General features: G+C 35.2%; 1 protein-coding gene across 50 annotated transcripts in view; it reads left to right on the forward strand.

Annotated features, from left to right (window-relative positions):
• LOC106881762 (ryanodine receptor) overlaps positions 1-23,194 on the forward strand; it is a 385,182-nt gene that overhangs the window by 38,955 nt on the left and 323,033 nt on the right. For all 50 annotated transcript variants that reach the window (XM_089360088.1, XM_014932251.3, XM_014932252.3 and 47 more), the window contains exon 2: positions 12,380-12,505. In XM_089360088.1, the coding sequence (XP_089216214.1) occupies positions 12,380-12,505 (126 nt within the window). The remainder of the gene's footprint in view (positions 1-12,379; positions 12,506-23,194) is intronic.

The following is a 23,194-nucleotide window of genomic DNA, read 5'->3' on the forward strand; positions in this document are numbered from 1 at the left end:
TTTCTATGGCTGGATGCCTTTCCTAACACCATCAACTTTGCAGAGTGGTATATAGTTATATGTCGTTATTCAAATAACAATGAAAACCACAATTTAAACTGAAGAACTCAGTGCATTGAATTATTAATACAGAGCAGACATATTTATTCTCAAAAAACAATGTCTTACAAGATTAGTTTTATTTACTTCTATAGAATATTTCACAATGTTATGCATACGCACGTGTGTGTGTGTGTGTGTGTGTGTGTGTGTATGTGTGTGTGTGTGTGTGTGTGTGTGATGTAAATGATGTCAGCTTGATGAAGACAAGCAAGTCACCATCAACTTTGTACTCAACTAAAAATATTGAGTAATCCATCAGTTTTATGTTAAAATTCTATACATAAAGTGACATAAAAACATCATACACACATACACACACACATACAGACATACACATACACGCACACATACACACACACATACAGACATACACATACACACACACATACACAAACACACACTTGCAAACTTATGTATATGTACGTGTGAATGTATGTATATATGTAGTACATAGGTACAACTTACCTTTCCATCACTACTAACAAAAACTTATTTAAGTATATAATCTTCATAGTGTCGATTTTAATCTCCAAACATTTCATTTTGAATGAAGCTTTCCAAGATATTCTGATCTTTTAAGAATTCTGTCTTCACTTCTTGCCTTATATTTTTTATTTGCCTCTTGGAGTTCTTCTTTAATTATATGTGTTTTTATACATTTTTTTTTAGCATCTAACTTTTTCTCCAATATAATATTATTTTTCCACGATTGAGAATTTTCCATCACCCATAAATAAATAAACATATATATATATATAAATATATATATATATATATATATATATATATATATATATATATATATATATATATATATATATATATATATATATATATAAATGCTTATTTTTATGTCAAGTTATATATAAAAGCAATTTAACATTAAACTGAGAAATTACTAAATACTTTTTTACGATAAGTTTATTAAACATTTACAAGGAAAGGGTGACAGTGACTTCGAAGTTTTATTCTGTTGTATGTTAACTCAAAAATTATTTCATTTCTCTTTCTATAATGCATTTAATTACAAATTTGATTACAAATATAGTAGTAGTAGTAGTAGTAGTAGTAGTAGTAGTAGTAGTAGTAGTAGTAGTAGTAGTAGTAGTAGTAATAGTAGTAGTAATGGTGGTGGTGGTGATGGTCGTCGTCATCGTCATCGTCATCATGGTAGTTTATTCCGCCCCATCCCAGGTTAGGCTTCACAGTGCAGATAAAACAATGGACAAAGGCATTTTTTGTAATTGATTTTGTTCAGTCTCACTACATAAAAACTTCATAGTCCAATATTTTCTACATCTTGTAAGACAGAAGAATGTGATTTGAGAGAAATTTGTCTGCTGTTTCTAGTATATCAAACAGCCATATAGAAAGCTCTTTTATTCCTTGGCTGTGGATACCTTCATACAATGTTACATGTCTTCCCACAGCAGAAGATGGATAACAAATATATTTATCCCTGTGAGACCAACCACTGATGTTTGAATTATCTGCTCCAGCTCTCTTGCTGGTTGTTTCTTGTTTTACATGAAAGCACTTCAGAAGTGAAATATGGACCAAAATGGAAGCATTACACCTTGTTAATAGATTTCTTTGGTTTCTGTAAATGCTAAGTGTTTGGTTTGTGTGTATGTGTTTCTGAGAATTTCTAGAATAACATGTACATCCTGGAATTCCATTTGAATGAAGAATCATGTAGGTTGCTTGAAGCAATGTGATAAAGAAGTTGCCTGGCACTCCGTCAGTTATGACAAGTATTCCAGTTGATCCAGTCAATGGAATAGCCTGCTCATGAAACTAATGTGCAAGTGGCTGAACATTCCATAGGCATGAATACACTTAATGTAGATTCCAGAGAGAGTCAGTATAACATGGAATGTGGCAAAGCTGGCCTTTTTGAATTACAGGTACTACTCATTGTCACCAGCTGAGTGGACTGGGGCAACATGAAATAAAGTGTCTTGCCCAAGGATACAATGTGCTACCAGGAATCATCCTCATGACCTTATGATCATGAACCAAATACCCTAATCACTAAACCAGGCACCTTCACAATAAAGAAATAAAATAACAAAATAATGAAGGTGAAGAGCCTCTTACAATGAGAAGACAATATTTGATAATCTTTATACACTTCAAGCACAAAGGCACATCATCAGAAGATTATTTCAGTCAAAAAATGTTAGTCTATATAGTAACAACTATGTATAGGTTCCACCAGGTCTAAAATCACTCTAGGGGAACCTTCTCTCACCCCCATGTCCAGTTGTATAGCTTTAGTGAGTGCTGCCTGGAGCAGTCCATCAGCTTGTTCCTTTCCTCTCATTGTTCCCTACACATGCTTATACAGTACACCCGAAGTACCCATAAGGCATCACTTGGGAAAGACCACCCCTCCATCACCTATTTACACTATTGTCTATATCCCTACAACTGAATCAGTTTTTGAGGGCCTAAGGCAAAACATTGGTGTAGCAGGCCTTCAGGTCTCCACTTACCTGATTGAGTTCCTTGAGCACCTTTACAACATCAACTAATACTCAGTGGACCAAACTGTGGTTCACCATTTCTGTATACCAGGCCATTCCATCACCACCTCTTGGTACCCTCATATTTCTTCACACTACAGTACATCGTACTCCAGCAGACACAAACAACATTAACAGATTATCTTCCACCTTAGAACCTCTCCACCCCTTTAGATTTTAAGGAATATTTTTCTGCCTCTTCCCCCAACACCACCACCACATCCATTTCATCTGTATTTATGCCTGCAGATATGAGGGTATGTACTGAGTTGTTTCCATGCTTTCCTCATATAATGTTTGGGATGTGAACAAATGAGTGTATAGTTACAAATGTATGTATGTATGTATGTATGTATGTATGTATGTATGTATGTATGTATGTATGTATGTATGTATGTATGAATGAATGTATGTATGTATGTATGTAGGCATCTATCTATCTATCTATATATATATATATATATATATATATATATATATATATATATATATATATATATATATATATCATCATCATCATCATCGTCGTCGTTTAACGTCCGCTTTCTATGCTAGCATGGGTTGGACGATTTGACTGAGGACTGGTGAAACCAGATGGCTACACCAGGCTCCAATCTGATTTGGCAGAGTTTCTACGGCTGGATGCCCTTCCTAACGCCAACCACTCAGAGAGTGTAGTGGGTGCTTTTACGTGTCACCCGCACGGAGGCCAGTCAGGCGGTACTGGCAACAGCCACGCTCAAGATGGTGTATTTTATGTGCCACCTGCTCAAGAGCCAGTCCAGGGGCACTGGCAACGATCTCGCTCAAAAATCCTATGAAGGCCAGTCAGGCGGTACTGGCAACGGCCATATATATACATCTGTGTGCATGCATATGGTGAGCAGGGACATATGCACATTCACGCACATGTGTAATCACACATGAAATCGCATGGTCATGCACAAAGGATGAAGTATAAGGAGTGAGGGTATGTGGGTGGATACAATGGACAAGTGTTGAGGATTGGTAAGCTGCAGTTCTGTTCATGGGGATTAATTTGCGATTGTGACCATGGTGCAGGAAGTACTAAGGGAGGCTGGTACTAATGAAGTGTATCCGGATTGTCAGCGGTCAGTGGCTTGAAATTTACCACAAGCGTGTACCTCTGGCGACAGCAGTACAGACACACACATATATATATATATATATATATATATATATATATATATAGGGGTGATGTACAAAGGGTGAGGGAATATATACATATATATGTATATATATATATATATGTGTATATATATCTATGTATATATGCATATGTATAAATATATATATATGTAAAGAATAAAAAGCTTTGAATGGTACAACAATGCACTATAATACAAAAAATGGACTATATACCTGTTGTAATTTAGTTATCTATAGTCCAACTAAATTACAACAGGTATATATACAACACTACTGCTTTTTGATTCAGTTGCAGTTCAAGCTGGAGTTCTAGGCACTACTTATTGTATGAATTTATTACATTATGGTATTAGATACAATTTTATCTGAACTCTACATACATACCAACTCATGCATACACACAAACATACACAAACATATACTCACATACATACACATATATACACATGCTCACATACATACATTCAAGAAAAAAAATGGATGCACTTCACCAGTCTTCTATCTAAATTATGTTAGATAAAGATTTGATTATTAACAGAGAAATACACTCAACTATTATATAATTGATGAAAAAACTCAGTAGCTTACCAGCAGTACTATATAATGGACAATGGCTAATAACCTTAATATAGAGAGCGAAAAATATATTTTAATCAATTAAAATTATAATTATACCCATAATGAAAAGAAAATCATTAATGTTAATTCTTGAATGGGTTTTGGATTCTTTAATGCTTTTGTGACTATTTAGAGCAAAATTATAACAAAAAAAGCTTCTATTCATGGCTAATATATTTAATATAAAAATATCAGTCTCTGAATGTGGTCGGTGCAGAACTTATCCGATTCTGTTGTTATTTAGCCTAAAGTTAGCTCTGATTCAGAAGACTTATGCTTATTCCAGCCATGACCTACTTGTCTTTGAAGAAGTATTCAGGATTGCATTACTTAGATCAAAGACAATCCAGCCGTGACTATCCTGTCTTTGTGTAGAGGTATCTAAGATCACATTATTTATTTTATCCTTACCTGATTTAAAACAGTAGGGATATGAGAGAGATTTGGCTGCTTTTTCTAGCATATTGAATGAGTATTTAGAGCAGACAAGGGCTGTTGTTTGCAAGAAGCTGGTCGCATGAGACATGGCTCATCATTTGATGGGCTACACCACTAAAAAATTTAAGGTGATTTTTCATTAGGCCTGCCATTCAGAAAGTCTTGTGGGCCACATGTTGCCTATAATTGATTCTCTCACTGGGCTATCATGCCATTGTACCCTCACACCTAGATAAGGTATACAACAAAATCAAAACTAACTCTAAATTTTGGAGTATTCTTCTCCTGGTGTCAATGTCAAGAGACTTGACAATGTGGTTAATGAGTTCACTTCACAACTAAAGGTTTTTAGGTTCGATCCTACTGTACTACCGTACATCATCTTTGACATTTATTGAAGCCTTGGAAGTGGGGTAGACCAAAGCCTTGTAAATGAAATTTGATTGAGAGAAACTGTGGTCTAAATGATTGTTCCTATTTTTAGATGGTAAACTTAGTCTGTAGTAATAGGATGAGGTGGTGTGGTTTGCCCTAGGGTGGCACCTGATGGGGTGGCACTTGTATAAGCCAATATAGGCCCGGGACCTGTGAAGAGAGGGAAATTCAAGATCTTCTCTAGGTGGCACACATACACACTTGCTATGCCACTAACCTGTAGCCAGGTTTCACACCACCATTCTGGGCCTTGTGTACACTTAGTGGTGGTAAGGGGGACACTGTTGCAAACATTTGGGTCAAATCTCCAGTTTGAGAATAACTTCCTTCATCCCACCTATTTCTGAAAATGGTCTTGGGTATCTGTATCTTCCACTGACTAAGGCAAGTTCAGACATAATTGTGTGTACTGGTTAAGATGTTTACTTCACAGCAACATGGTTTCTGGTTCAGTTCTATGGCACAGTACTATGAACAAGCATCTTCTACTGAAACCTTGAACAGCTGGATGTCTTGGAGTACTGTAAGATAACTACTCAGATTCCAGAAACTGAAGTCAGAATGACACATGCTTAGGCTACACAATATTTCATATTACTGAGTCAGACAGAGAAAGGAATTTCTCAATATTTGTTAAGATCTTTCTCTTGCTTCTCTGTTAGAAGGCCTGATCCAGAATTACACAACTGACCAGTTTTGCACAAGCACACACACACACACACAAACTCACACATACACACATTCACACACACCAGGCAGCCATGCAACTACAGCATCAATTGCATTGAACCTAGAATTCAACTGGTAATTATTTTATCAATCCCTAAAGGAAAAAAGGCAAAGGTAGCCTCCTCACCAGAATTTGAACTCAGAGCATAAAGATATGTGAATTGCCACTATGCATTTTGCCTGATGTGCTAATGATTCTACCAGCTCACTGCCCAATAAACTATGTATAGTATGATTGAGTTTTCTCTTTTAAACAATTGTTCGTGTCTCTTGGAATATTTTCAGCAAAAGACCAAATAAAATAACAAGCAAATCATCAATAATAGTATTACTGTGGATGAGATCTTTATGTTGTATTGTTTGTCAAATATTAATGATGAGCACGATGTCTTGTAGCTTCAGTAATAAGAAAATATGCTGGAATTGTCAATAAAGGAATTGGTTACAAATTGTTTGTACATACTAATAGCTTTGTTAGAATAATCTAACAGAGCTAACAATAATAAAAATGTACAAGATGAAAAGAAGGATTTGTAACATTTGAATATTTTTTGAATTAATCAATAGTCAAAATGTTTATACATATTGATCTTTATTCTTTATTCTTTCTGTAAGTTGTTGGAAAGGACAATGATTTGAAGCTTATCAATAAAAGGACTATTTCCTCTTTATAGGTAACATGTTGGATGAGAGAATATCTCTCTCCATAGAAACATTCAGATAAATAAGGAAATGGCGAAGATGTTATTTGATATCTTCTATTTTTTTAATACTTATTTCAGTCATTAGACTGTGGTCAATGCTGGAGCACCACCTTGAAAAATCTTAGTCAAATGAATTGACCCCAGTACTTATATTATTTTTAAAAGGGTACTTATTCTATCACTCTCTTTTGCCAAATCACTGAGTTACAGGAATGTAAACACACCAACACTAGTTGTCAAGTAGTGGTGATGGGCAAACACAGACATAAAAATAATCACACATGTACACACATAGTTAAGAAGTTCTCTTCACAATCATATGGTCATGAATTTTGTTCCATTGTGGGGTACTTTGAACAAGGATCTGCTACCATGACATCAAACTGAATGATGCTATGTGACTGGAATTTGGGACCTGGAACTGAGAGAAAGCTCATCATATGAAGTTTTAGCAATGAATACTTGAAACAGTCATACTTTTTAAGAAAGATTTTCTTGAATTAAGAATTATTAATTACATAAAAAAAATAAGAAAAACAATGCAGCATATCTTTGACATATATAACACACGCACACACACACACACACACACACACACAAATACATACGCACTTACTCACACCCATGCATATCTAGTCCAATGGTGGTCGGCCCTATGCATGTGAAACTTTCCAACACTCTCTATGCAGCCTGAGAAGGCCTATACCTCCTCTGCCACCTTTAAGTAGATTACTGGAACTTTGGCTGCCATAACTAGATTTGGGATGAATATTGGGGTGGTTCTCCTTTGCTTTCTTTAGGCAGGTGGGATTTGAACTCAGGATGAAGAAAGTTAGAAGACAGAGGAAAACTCCCTTGTGATATTTGTTCTGCTCAAATTGCATACGCAATCCTATATCACTGTTGCTATTCTAAATGCAGTGAAACAGTAATTGACGCATCGAAAATTTGTAATCTTGTCCTAACAGATTTTTTTGTTAAATGTTTTTAAAAATAAATATTGACACTCCTCTACCCACCCAGTCCCCCCTCATAACACCCCACCCCTTGACATTTGCCACTCACCTCCTTGTGAACTTATAATACTCCAAATGAGGTGCTACAATTGATGTTAAAAATCATTGATCTAAATTGCTTGAATGTTAAACTTTTAAAATGCTAAATTAGTGGTTCTCAGTCAGGGTCCATATGTTCCTTGAGGGTCAATGTTTAATGACAAGATTTTGTCATTAAAATTTATGTGCAATAAATTTGTTATACTTTTACAATGCACAAAATGTTTTAACAATTTTTGTTATGCAATTCCTAATAACATTTAATTCTAAAAATATAATAGGATTCTTTTTAACATTGAATGCCTATGAGGGTCAACCCATGTAAAATAAGAACCAAAAGGGGTCATAGGTAAAAAATGGTTGATAACTATTTTTTATGCTTCATTTAATCACATTTCAACTTTTTTTAACTACCTTTAATATATTGGGTCATCCCATAAATAATATGGGTTTTTTCAATTGCATGAACTAAAAGTCAGAGAGGGATGGAATAAACTACCTGCATCAACTTCCTATAAAAGCAGGTAGTAATTTTACCTTGTCCTTATTCTTAGTGCAAGTTTTGAAGAGTGCAGTTCGAGTTTAACAGTTATCTTTTTCAAAGTTATAATGGAAGTGACAAAGGAGCATATTCGGCATATTTTGCTTTACGAGTTCAATAAAGGCAACAATGCAACAGAGAGTGCGAGGAATATTAATGCAGTATATGGGGATCGGACAATAAGTGTAAGCCAGTGTCAACGGTGGTTCCAGAAATTCCAATCCAGAAGCTACAGCCTAGAAGACGAGCCTTGTCCTGGAAGATCTGTAGAACTGAACGAGGGCGTCCTGCAAATCCTGGTGGAACAAAATCCCATCGTAACTGTTGAGGAACTAGCAGAAAAGCTTGGATTTGGTCAGTCAACCATTCATTGACATCTCCATGCCATCGTAAAATGACCATCTTCGGTTTCAAGATGAAAGGCATTCTTCCATCAGGATGGCCAGCCAAATACAGTGAGAATGACATTCCAAAGGCTGGAGAAGTTTGAATGGGAAACGATACCCTACCTACCATATTCGCCAGACATTGCTCCATCTAATCATTTATTCCACAGTCTTCAAAATCATTTGGACAGAAAAAATATGAATTCTGTATACGAGGTCAGAAAAGTACTGGAGGAGTATTTTTCTTCACAGATAAGTGAATTTTGGAAGAGGGGCCTTGCAAGTCTACCAGCTAGATGGAAGAGTATTGTAGAAAATGAAGGAGAGCATATTTTAGATTAAAAAAGAACTTTGTTTATCTTAATTTTGAAATATAAAAGAAGTATAAAAAAAACCGCATTATTTATGAGATGACCCAATAAGTGATCTGACCCTTGTACTCAACAGTGTTAAGTACCTGTTTTGTACATTTAACAATTAATCCTTTAGCATTTAAACCAGCTATATCTGGCCAAAATATTCTACCTATTTTCAGGTCCAAACTTGCTAGATCCAGCTTCTCACACATATCCTACAGTGTCATTCTAAAAATAACATTCACATCATCAAAATCTTAAAGCTACAAAATAATGTATCATTAATTCAAAACAATTTGAATAAATAAGCATTACATTTGATAGAGTAGTCTGAATACTAAAGGGTTAAAGTTATATATCTAATAAAACCCTTAACACAAGCTCTTAACACATCCAAGTCTCTTGTAAGCTTCATGTAAAATAAAAATGTTATTACATTTAAAAAGATTCTAATGAATTACGAATTTTATTGTATCAGCTTTCTCAAATGTTTGATTTTATCAACTGCAGGTGTTTCCATAAAAATTATAATTTCTATATTTCTATAACACTTTAGGCACAGGCAAGGCTGTATAGTAAGAAGCTGAACTGCAGCACCTCATTTGGGGTATTATGAGTTCACAAGGAAGTGGGTGGAAAATGTCAAGGAAGAGGAGCGTTATGAGGTGCGCAGGGTGGATAGAGTGGTGTCATGATTTTTCTCAGAAATAAAATATTTAAACCAGGTACAATATCTATAGTTTATAGTTTAACACATTAAAAAACAATAGATTTCTGTTAGAAAAAGATTACAGGTTTCCCAACCACATGGTTCTAGGTTCAATCTCACTGGCACCTTGGACAAGTGTTTTCTACTATAACTCCAGGCCAACCAAAGCCTTGTGAGTGGATTTGGTAGGTGGAAACTGAAAGATGACCGTTGTGTGTGTGTGTGTGTGTGTGTGTGTGTGTGTGTGTGTGTGTGTGTTTGTGTCTGTATTTGTCCCCACTACTAGTTGACAAGTGGTGTTGGTGTGTTTATGTCCAGGTAACTTAGCTGTTCAGCATAAGAGAACAATAGAATAAGCAGCAAGTTTTAAAAAGATTTTAAAAAGTACTGAGGCTGGTTCATTTGACAAAAAAATTTTTTCATGGCTGTGGTCTAATGACCAAAACAAGTAAAAGATAAAAGAACATATTTTTAAAATTAGCATATTTGTATTTGTCTCCAGTATATTTTCCAAAAGATATTTCAACCTAGAATGTTATGTATCTCATATGTAGTAATCTATACTCCACATCAAATTGGAAGATACTCGATTTAAGAGAGATTCAACATAGTTTTAGTATTCTCAGGTTACTACAGGTTTCATTTATTTGTTATTGTTTTTTTGTGTGCGCTTTTGTGTGTTGTTTTTTTTCTTTGTGGGGGTGTAATGAAGAAAGCATATTCTGGTAAGAAGTCTGTCAGAAATAGATGTTGCTATGCTTGTTCACAGCGGGTGGGCCAGAGACCTATTGAAAGAGAATGTTGACATATTTCTGTGGTTGTCCTGTTCAGTATAAAGTAGATTGACATCAAGAATCTTGCAATACAAAAAAACCAAGTACATTGGTGCATTTACATAAAATACAGGATTAGATGTTTTACAGCTGGTTGCTTTTTACCAATTCAGCTATTAACTTGTCTTGAAATGAGCATGTTATTTATTTTTAGTTAGGTTGGTTAATTGAAATAAATCTTTAACAAGAAATTAGATTCTAATATTAACACGAAAGGTTAAAGAATTGCAAGAATTTAACAAAACTGTTTTTCTTTTTATTTCTTTGATTTTGAAGGGCAAAAACACTTACCAATTACGCACCTAGGGTGTAATAACATTATTCAGAAGGGTGCACTTCTTTTCTTGGGCGGGGGGCACGTGCCCTTCAGTCCTTCTCCCTTGGGTCTACCCCCTGGGGCATCCATTCATAGAAACAATGCCAAAACAAATAATAGAGCTTGTCTTGTCAGCTCCTGTCAAACCATCCAATCCATGCCAACATGGAAAGTAGGCACTAAATGATGATGATGATGATGATGATGAAGATGGGGGTTCTTTTCTGAAGACCTTCCGTTGTTCAGTTCTATTGAGAGTTTCTTACCAATATTTGATACTGTTTTCTAATGAAGTTTATTTCCTTGTCCCCTAACCCTTTAGCATTTAACTGGCTATATTTGGCCCAAACATTGTGCCTGTTTTATGTTCAAACTGGCCAAAGCTGGCCCCTCACACCTACACAACAATGTCATTCTAAAAAAAAAACAGTCACATCACTGAATCTTGGAGTTATAAGATAATAGAACATTAATTCAAAACAGTAAATAAGCATGACATTTGGCAGAGTAATCTAACTGCTAAAAGGTTAGTGATGCATCTACCTTCGTTTATCATGGGTGTTTGGTTCCAAAAAACCAAAGAAAAGTACCATGTTAAATGGATCAGTGATAAATGACTCTGTCTCTCCCTTCTCCTACAACTGGAGCATCCTTGTATCTCTTCAACAGCAAGTCACCTATCACTATCCTGCAAAGCGACTTCCCTCAATACTATTCCCCCATCACCACCAAGATGAGGAGACTCTGTTTTGTCATACAAGGTACTTGGTGAACATTATGATGTTGGTACCACACAAAAACATCCAGTACACTCTGTAAAGTGTTTGACGTTAGGAAGGGCACAGGCACAATCATAGGAATTTTTCGAAGGAAAAGCACAAGGTTGGAAGGGAATACAGTTCCTGTAGAAAAGGGCGTAATAACATTATTCAGAAGGGGGGCACATGCCCCTCAGTCCCCCTCCCTTGGGACCACCCCCTGGGGCATCCATTCATAGAAACCATGCCAGAACAAGCAATAGAGCTTGTCTTGTCAGCTCTTATCAAACCATCCAATCCATGCCAACATAGAAAGTAGGCACTAAATGATGATGATGATGATGATAGGAAAATAGGTTGTCATTCTGAAACCCTCAAGTTGTCCTGTATATTGTGGGTGGTTACTGGAGAGCGTTTTTATAGTCCAAGCAGAATCTCTGATTGATCACCAACTATATCATCACAGAACAATCCATAATAAACACTACACGGTTCACAGTGTGCTGTACCATGTTATCCTAGATAAGTGGTGAATGAATCAGGAGTAAACAAGGACAGGTGTACCAGCTGCTAAATTTGTTTTCTTCTGTTTCACAATCATTTTTTTGTTCCTTTTATCCATTTACCCTTCACCAAAAAAAATCTTCCTCTCTGAGTATATAAATTTCTAATTTTTATGTTTTTGTTTCTTTTTTCAACAGGAAGACATTGTTTGTCTCAGTTGTTTAGCATCCACAGCAAGAGAAAATGATAGCGGTGAGAGATATTGTCTGGCTGCTGAAGGTTTTGGAAACCGAATTTGTTCCCTCATCAATATTTCCAATAAGGTATGTAAACAGTGATGTTTTTAACCTTATTTTTCAAGGTCTTTAATATTGTTGGGGAAAGACAGAAGGAAGGGAAAAAGGAAGGAATAAAAGGGAGGGAGAAGGAAGGAAGGAGAGAAAGAAGGAAGAAACCACAACACATGGTTACTGCTGTGGGAAGCAGCTCACCAGGATATCAAGTTATATTCAGACTGAGGATCTGAACTAAATGTCTACAATAACAGAGAGGACTCGGCTGTTATTGACATTTCATTTTACATCAAACTTTTATCACAGATTATATATATATATATATACATAGTGCAAAGGTTCGAGAAATAAATTCTATGTGGTGAATTGGGGTAAAACTATAAAAAGAAGAAAAATCCTCAGAAGTTTTATGTTGGAAAAGAAACAAATTTTTAGGAAATAAAATATTTACATAGTCAACCAGTTTCACTTGTGTTAATCATGACTAAGTTGTTAATGATACTGTTATAATTTCATGCTATCATAAGTTTTCATTCTATGTTAGTAGTAGGAACATTATCACTAACCATTTAGTCATGATTAGCATTAGCATAATGGCTCCACCATATTAAAGTTTTCTCTACTAAAAGGCAACATTTTAGTATTTTATACTTGTATTTGATGAAAGTTTTAATTCAAAGCTATAATGATGTTTAGAAAAACTCTATAAGAGATGAAAGCAGTAATTATACTGAGAAGTAACGTTTATCACCAGTTCAATATGGCTGTTCCATAGGAACTGATGTTACTGCCATTTTTAACTCCAAGAAGATGCCTCCTCTACCTGGTTATTTGATGCAATCTGCACCCAATATATATTGTAAGCAGGGGAGCAAACCCTACCATCTTCTAGTGATGGGAATGTAACAATATTTCTTGTTAACGATGGCACAGGGTGCAAAGGTGGCTGTGTGGTAAGAAGTTTGCTTTCCAACCACATGGTTTCAGTTTCAGTCTCAATCCATGGCATCTTGGGCAAGTGTCTTCAACTATTGCCTAAGGCCAACCAAAGCCTTGTGAGTGGATTTGGTAGACAGAAACTGAAAAAGCCTGTCATGTGTGTGTGTGTGTGTGTGTGTGTGTGTGTGTGTGTGTATGTGTCTGCCTTTGTGTATGTGTCTGCCTTTGTGTATGTGTCTGCCTTTGTGTATGTGTCTGCCTTTGTGTCTGTGTTTGTCACCTACCACTGTTTGACAACTGGTGTTAGTTTGTTTACATCCACATAACTTAGCAGCTCAGCAAAATAGACTGATAGAGTAAGTACCAAGCTTAAAAAAATATAAAGTATTGGGGTTGATTTGTTCAACTAAGATTCTTCAAGTTATAGCCCCAATATGGTCACAGTATGGTCATTTGGCTGAAACAAGTAAAAGTACAAAAAAAGGTACATTCAGGTTCATTGCTGTCTTGAATCTTTTCATTAATGCAATCTTTGCTATAACATCCAGCCTTATGGGAAGTCGTAAGTATCTTGTTGATATCTTGGAGTATCTGTTATGAATGTATGTTACTATGACTGGTCTAAAATAACTAACATTAATTATGGTAAAATAGTTCTTACAATGCCTCTTCTTGTTTGCTGCTCATGAGATACTTTGTAATTATCTCTTGCTCTTGTGTGACACAAGCATGTTCTTCAAAGTATGAAGTAGCACAGCAATCACTCATCTAAAATAAGCTACACTTCATACCTAAGTTGGTATCATTCATCCAACTTACGATATAAATGTACTGACATAATTTTTTAATGTTACACAACTCTGATGTGTGTGTATGGTTGTGTGTATGGTTTGTATATGTTAACTTATCAAACTCATTCTCTCCATATACAAAATAGTATCCATGTCCGGAGATATCTAAATGAGTTGTTCAAACACTACAACCAGTACTTAAATATTATCAGTAATATATTTATTGAATCCTTGAGCTTCATATTCTGTTAGTAATATCTTCTAAGGATGATATTGTCCATCTTTTCCATACTAGGACTTGTCTATATTCTTGCTGTCACCTGGAACTGAGCAATAACCATGTGTGTTAATTAATATTATGGTCAGCAAAGATGTGGGCCTCAAGATTACAGCTTTAATGATAAAGATATTTAGAATGGTATCATACACTTAAGGTATCTGTACCAAACGGAAAAAAAATCAATAATTATATATATATATATATATATATACACACATACATTTATGGATAGCTAGATAGACAATAATAATAATAATAATAATAATAACAATAGCAAGAGCACTCAGAGAGCACAAACCTCTGCCAAGGCAACATTAATATCCTCTCAACGATTAGCCAGAGATGATTTTTAAAATGAGAATATCTGAAATAAACTTGACTGTTCTCACAAACGGGAATACTAAAAATGAACCCAACCTCTCTCAAAAATTAAGTAAAAAAAAACGGAAAAATAATCCAGAATCCTTGTCTGGCATTGGATCGATCCCAAAATCTAATCAGTCATGAGGCCAAACATCCCTGAAAGTTTCATCCAAATCCATCCAGCGGTTCTTGAGATATCTTGTCCATGGACAAACAAACACGACTGAAAACAATACCTCTGCCTTCGCTAAGGCAGAGGTAATAATAATCCTTACTACTGGAGGCACAAGGCTTCATATTTGAGGGGAGGGGAGTAGTTGATTACATCGACACCAGTGTTTCACTGGTACTTAGTTTATCAACCCTGAAAGGATGAAAGGCAAAGTCAACCTCAGCAGAATTTGAACTCAGAATGTAGCTATGGGCGAAGCACCGCTAAGCATTTCGTTCAGTATGCTAATGATTCTGCCAGCTCGCCACCTTAATAATAACATAATAGTAATAATAATGATAACAATAACAATAATAATAATAATAATAATAATAATAATAATAATAATAATAACAATAATAATAATAATGATAATGGTTTCAAATTTTGCCACAAGGGCAGCAGTTTTGGGGGAAGGAATGAATCAATTACATCAACCCCCAGTGTTCAACTGGTACTTATTTTATTGACCCCGAAAGGAAGAGACGGAAAGTCATACTTGGCAGAATTTGAACTCAGAACGTAAAATCAGATGAAATACTGCCAAGCATTTTGCCCAGTTTGCTAATAATTCTGCCAGCTCACCACCTTAATAATAATAATAATAATAATAATAATAATAATAATAATAATAATAATAATAATAATAATAATAATAATAATAATAATAATAATAATAATAATAATAATAATAATAATAATAATAATAATAATAATAATAATAATAATAATAATAATAATAATAATAATAATAATAATAATAATAACAACAACAACAACAGTAATAGTGGATGGCATGGCTTAAGATGATAGTTCTTACAGGAAACAGTTGTTAATCCTTATCAGTAAAGGCTGATAGACTACTTACAGCTTGAAATTCCAAATATAAGTTCAGTATTTGAGAAGTTTGCCAAAGTTTATGAATCATATATTCAGAAAAAAAGAATTTTTCTTCTCTTCTTTTTTATAATCATACCATTCCAATGGCACATGACCTAATGGCTGCAGTATTATTGAACACATGATTGCAAGATCGTAGCTTCAATTCCTGGACCAGGTGGTTCGTTTTCTTCTTAGACAAAACATTTCATTTCCATGTTACTCCAGTCCACTCAGCTGTAAATGAGTAACCTCGCTACGGATTGGTGCCCCATCCAGGGGTAATGTTGTGATCTTGATCACTTATATGCCTCAGAATAGTGGGACTCAAAACAGTAATGCTCTGGGTTGCCTTCGATCTTTTGTTTGACCATTTCATTACATTAATCCAACCATGCCAACCATTTTTGATTTCTTTGGCTGGTTTTCATAATATGCAAAATAGCAAGAGGTTACCAATTACCCCATATGCAATCCTCTACTTTTCAGAGCAGTACACTTGATTCTGAGAAAGTATGAGAGAATAATCAACCCCAGTATTTGAATGGTACTTATTTATTTATCAATCCTGGCGGGATAAAAAGTAAAAGTTCACCTCAATAGGAATTGAACTCAAGATACAAAGAGTCAGAATAATAATCAGAAGGCATTTATCAGATGCCCTATTGATTCTGCCAACTAATTGTCTTAGAAAACACAGAAATTTTATGTAATATACATACACACACCATCATTTTAACATCCACTTTTCCATGTTTGTCTGGGTCAGATGGAATTCACTAACATTGAGTGGAAACCCTTCTTGTTGTCAACCTTCACCTGTTTCGAAACAAGATAGTATTTCCCTATAGCTGGACATGTTTTCAACATTGGAAACGAAAGATACTGCTTGCATGACAGTATTACTCGTTAACAACTATCACACGAAGCTGAAGCAAATAGGCAGTAACACACACACACACACACACACACACACATGTACACACACATGCACACACACACATACTTACATACACGCATACATATATACATACCCAATACTATTGTACATAGGGTAAATATTTTTGAAAGTTGTGGTTTCTTTGATATGTTTGTTCCCAAACAACACTCATTTTAGTGCTGTTGACACCACTGGATTGAATGGTACTGCCCAGGTGTCGAAACCATAATGATATCCGTGGGGCAGCTGATGATGGGGATATGTTGGATTGCTGGTATGGCTGTTTTTGTATACGTGGAATAGCATTATAATACATCATTTTGATATATGCAAAAAGACAATTTAATATCCTATATATGTGTGTGTATGTATGTATGTGTGTGTTTGTATATATATATATATATATATATATATATATATATATATATATATATATATACACGTGCGTGTGTGTGTGTGTGTGTGTAATACTCTTGTCTTGATTCACTCACATTATTTCTCTCCTTGCCCTTTTACTTTCTAGTCTAAGTTTCTGAAGAAATTAACCCAATTGACACTCACATTAATTCCCAGCTGTTCAAAACACTTAAGTACAGCAGCATTAAGGTCTTCATAATTCTCTGCTGTGACATTAACAAACATTTCCTACATATTTTCGTAAGAAAGTGTTGATTGCTGTTTTGTTAGAAGTTAGTAAGAGGATCATGAAATACTTCTTTCATTTTCCATACTTTATCAGGAATAAGGCAGTGACATGGCAGAATCATTAGCACACTGGGCAAAAATGCTTAGTGGCATTTCATCTGTCTTTACGTTCTGAGTTCAAATTTCACCAAGGTTGACTTTGCCTTTCATCCTTTCAGGGTCAATAAAATAAGTACCAGTTGGGCACTGGGGTTGATGAACTCAACTTTCCTCTTCCCACCAAACTTGCTGGCACTGTGCCAAAATTCTAAATCAGTATTTTATTGGGAATAAGCAAACGTTATTAGTATGAATATTTAAAACCTTGCTCTTCATTAAAATCATTCAAATAAGGCTTCACAAGTTTTAGTAATATTTGAAATGCAGAAAGATGGTGAGCTGGCACAATCATTAGTACACCAGGCAAAATACTTTGCATCATTTCATCTGTCTTTTACATTCTGAGTTCAAATTCCACTGAGATCAACTTTGCCTTTCTTCCTTTTTGAATTGATAAATAAGTACCAGTTGAGTACTGGTGTCAATGTAATCAACTTACACCCCCCCCCCCCGAAACTACAGGCCTTGTGCCAAAATTTGAAACCAGTATTTGAAATGCAAGAAGCAAAATTTTGGTATCAATCCATTTAAAACCACACCAAAGTCAACCTCAGCAGGATTTGAACCCAAAATGTGAACCCAACAGGTGAAATGCAGCTTAGCATTTTGCTTGACATGCTAATGACTCTGCCATCTTGCAAGAGTCCCATCAAACTATATGTCTTCAACTATAGCCCAGGGTGGCAGTAGAAGACACTGCCACTGTCCAAGGTATGGCATAGTGGGGCTGAATCCAAAACCTCACAATCGCAAAGTAAACTTCATAGTAACACGACTATAACTTTGTTAAAGATGGATTAAATAACCAGTTAGACCTGAAGTAAATCAATTTCTTTGTAAAGTATATGTTATTTTTACGTTTGAATAATAAAAAAAAAAGATCTCCTCTTAATAGATACCTAACATCTTATTTTTCATAACATAACTGATTTATTGGTTTTGCATTCTGACACAAGGCCAGCAAGTTTCAGGGTGGGTGGGGTGGGTTAAGTTGATTACATCAACCCAAATGTTCACCTGATACTTATTTTATCAGCCCTGAAAGGATGAGAGGCAAAGTCGACCTCAGCAGGATTTGAACTTAAAATGTAAATACCGGTGAAAAGCTGCTGAGCATTTTGCTCAACATGCTAATGATTTTGCTAGCTTGCCAGAGATAGTTATCTTTAAAAAAAAATTGCAATAACTGAACTTTCCTATTTCTATATAAATACCTTGTTCCAGGTACCAACTTAATTTATTTCAGTGTTGATCCTGAGAATTCTTTTAGTGGATTCTTGATTCTTACTAAAGCCTTTGATACAGATACAACTGAAAATAAGGGTTCTTTTAGAGAAGGCAAAAATGTTCATAAAAATTCTGTCTCCAACTTACTTTCATGAAAAATAGATTTTAACAAAATTACACCTGAGTATGTAATATTCAAAATAACTTTATTGTTATGTGTCATCATTTAACCCCTTCACTACCACCACCACCACCATCACCACCACTGCTATCACTGCCATCATGACAGTCTTGATTAAACAGATCAGTGAACAAAGATACAATAGCCATCACCGTCTAATCTTATAAAATATATAATTATCAGTGACAGAAGGAGTATTAACACCTAAAGGTAATAACTATCCCCACTTAACAGTGGATACTGTTTTAGAACACAGAATGTTGTGACACTTACCATGAGAGGACCTTTCATATAGGCTTTTGAGAATCTTATGTTTTCCTTTTATTTTTTTATTTAGTATATTTAGGATTTACCTTATTTAATGCTTTGCTGAGGTCAACTTTGTCTTTAAATCCTTTCGGAGTCGGTGTAATTGACTAGTCCCCTCCCACTAAAATTTCAGGCTTCGAGCGAGGCCGTTGCCAGTACCGCTGGACTGGCTCCTGTGCAGGTGGCATGTAAAATACACCATTTTGAGTGTGGCCGTTGCCAGTACCATGTGACTGGCCCTCGTGCCAGTGGCACGTAAAAAGCACCCACTACACTCTCGGAGTGGTTGGCATTAGGAAGGGCATCCAGCTGTAGAAACTCTGCCAGATCAGATTGCAGCTTGGTGCAGCCTTCTGGCTTGTCAGTCCTCAGTCAATTCGTCCAACCCATGCTAGCATGGAAAGCGGACGTTAAATGATGATGATGATGATGTGCCTTTTAGTTGAAAGGATTATTTAATGCTCCTCACCTTTTTTGTAAGTTGTTAGCATGTGAATGGAAAAAGATTTGGCTGCTATTTCTAGTTGGGCAAGTTACCCATGCAAAGGCTTCCTTACTTTCATTTTTGCTGTTTATTTATTAATTATTTTTATTCTTTCTTTCTAAATATTATATGTAAAGTTGTAAGTACAAGTTGCTAACAGCAATAGCAAAACTACATCAATAGTATTTTCACTGAACTGAAAGTTATGCGATAATCAGAAAACTGTTACTTTAAGATAACTGACATTCCCAAATGGTAACAATCTTTGATAAATGTTATGATTCCTGCAGGAAGTTGAATGTTGCCTGATCACCTATGTATTTGTTTGCAGCTATTCAACAGTCCGGTATTCAGCAGCTCACTCACTTCACACACAAATTTATCCAATATAGCTGTAACTCTATACTTCACTTGCTATATTATTATTTGCTTTACTCTCAAAGAACCATTTTCCCCCACCTCTTAACATCTTACCTAGCTTTGATTTTATTGTAGTCTTATTCTCCTTCACACCAACTACATTATAAGGTTGTTGTCTTATTCCTTGCCTTACTCTCTTTTATTAAACCAAGTTATTACCAATCTTTTAAAATAACAAACAAACACAAGAAGTTATTGTTACCTCTTAACGAATAACTTTTAATTACAAACTTCTATTTTTAAAAGAGAATAGTTAAATGATGCAATTCTAATATATATATATATATATATATATATATATATATATATATATATGTGTGTGTGTGTGTGTGTGTGTGTGTGTGTGTATGTGTGTATGTACACATACATACATGCATACTACATACATACATACACATGTATGTATAGATATATAGATATATATATATATATATATATATATATATATATATATATATATATATATATATATAAAGGTTTAATAAATCATTGTTAACATTTTTCTAGTAATTGGTTGTCGTTATATTTTATTTACAAAACACAGGTGCTGTTTCTTTGAAGAGTCCTACACGTCTTCATTTCTTTCTCTCTCTCTCTCTCTCTCTCTCTCTCTCTCTCTCTCTCTCTCTCTCTCTCTCTCTCTCTCTCTCTCTCACTAATCTTGCTGAGGTATTTTTATGTAGCTAGTCATGGTGCTATTTTTAACATCTGATATTAGATACAAGCCTAACCAGATACTCATCACAGATGCTTGGCCAAATTAGGAATAGCAACATCAAGCTGATATACTGGAAACTTTCCAGAAACAACAAAGGGAAGGGTTATACATGATAATCAGCAGCAGCAGCACAAGCAACTGGAGCAGCAGCAGCAATGGTACTACTTCTGCTCCCAGCAGCCTTATGAGTTGTATATTATCATCACTACCAACAATATCAATATATAAATTATAAATTATGTCTCACTGTTACCAGCTGGAGTATTACTTTTCTTTAAACGACAGTAATCCTAGCAACAATATTGTATTTATTCACAATAACAGCTAACAAAACTAAAACTGTTTAAAAGAAAATAAAAAAAACAAAAGCTATTTTATGTTATTTCATTTTTATAGTAAATATTTATACGTGTAACATAGTGTGTAGTGTCTTTAATGTAAAAATATCATGGAATGTGTATTCAAGAATGGCCTGAATGATTCTAACCTTTACCCAAATCATTTTAGTCCCAGAACACACTCTCGTATCAAATTACTTACCAGTCATGGCTGTGTGGTAAGGAGCTTGCTTCCCAATTACATGGCTCTGGGTTCAGTCCCACTGTGTGGCACCTAGGACAAGCGTTTTTCACTATAACTTTGGGCTGACCAGAGCCTTCTGAATGGATTTGGTAGACAGAAACTGAAAGAAGCCTGTTGTGTGTATGTATGTATGTATTTATATATAATAAAGCTCATATAATAATCTATAGAATAAAGCTCAACATCTGTGTGTCTGTGTGTCTGTAAATCTATAGGGCGAAAGGGAATAGAAGATACATAAAAGCAAAGTATGTGTTCTCATGTAAAATTTTACAAGAAAGACGATGAGGTACATAAAATTTACTTTCCAGTGTGATTAGGGGGCTTAAAGTGGGGGAAAACACTCCAAGTGAAATTTCTGATTTCAATGAAAATGACAACATTATTAGGTACTAAATAAAATTGGTTTTGAAAATTTCATCATCTTACAATAATATTTAACCCCCACACCCAATGGAGTTTATAGCACAGCACTGAGCCCCTATGAAAGAGCAAATACATTCACTTTTCATCGAAGATACACAAAGTTTAAGTATGTACTCTTGAATAAGTGTACTACAAAACTTCAACAATGCATATCTCATGCATATATATATATATATATATATATATATATATATATATATATATATATATATATATATATATATATATATATATATTGATAAGAAGGACAACAAAAGAAAGAAAGAAACCTCGATATTATGCATATAGAGGATTTTATCTGTAAAAATATGTGACACTTATTCAGTAGCCATGATAAAACTCTGAGTTTCAGATGCCAGGGTGGGAGCCCATGCCAACATCTCTTCAGTTATCCAGCAAATTGAAAATTCCTGTGAAAATTCCTGCTCAACCTCACCAATGCTCTATTCATGGAGCAAGCTGTACTCAGACCAACTAGGACAAATAACATTCTGGATCTCTGCTTCATGAACAATATGGACATCATTCATGATGTGAAAGTGACGCCAACATTAGTCTCAGATCACAACATAATAGAGCTTTCTATGTTTGGGCCGAAAGTAACCAGAGACATACAGCCTAAAGGAAGCACCTGAAATCTCTCCAATCTGAACTTCCACAAAGCAGACTGGAAATCAATCCAAAAAGAGATCCTCAGAAAGGACTGGCCACAATATCTCTCCACACCAGACATTGACATGAAACTAGAATGTTTCATATCTGTTGTACAAGCCATATGCCAGAAACATGTCCCAGAGCACATGGCCAAAAGAAATACGAACAAAATTCCAAGGGAGAGGAAGATCCTCATGAGACGACGGATGAAGGTTGCAAATCGACTTAACCAACATCCCAAAAGTAGCAAAAGGTCCCATCAGTGTTGTTAAAACAACATTGATGGAGATTGAAAAAAGGTTGCAACAATCCTATGTGAGGGAGAAAGCAGGCAAAGAAGCTTGGGTTATAAAAAACATTAAGTCAAACCCAAAGGCCTTCTTTCATTATGCAAAAGAAACAGCCTCAGTATGCTGTAAGATAGGACCCCTCTTCCAAAAGGATGGCTCTCTAACAGACAGTCCAACTAGGATCAGTGAAATACTGAATGACCAGTTCAGAAGTGTTTTAC

This window comes from Octopus bimaculoides, chromosome 11, assembly GCF_046866305.1.
Source record: "Octopus bimaculoides isolate indiv1 chromosome 11, ASM4686630v1, whole genome shotgun sequence".
Classification (NCBI taxonomy): domain Eukaryota; kingdom Metazoa; phylum Mollusca; class Cephalopoda; order Octopoda; family Octopodidae; genus Octopus; species Octopus bimaculoides.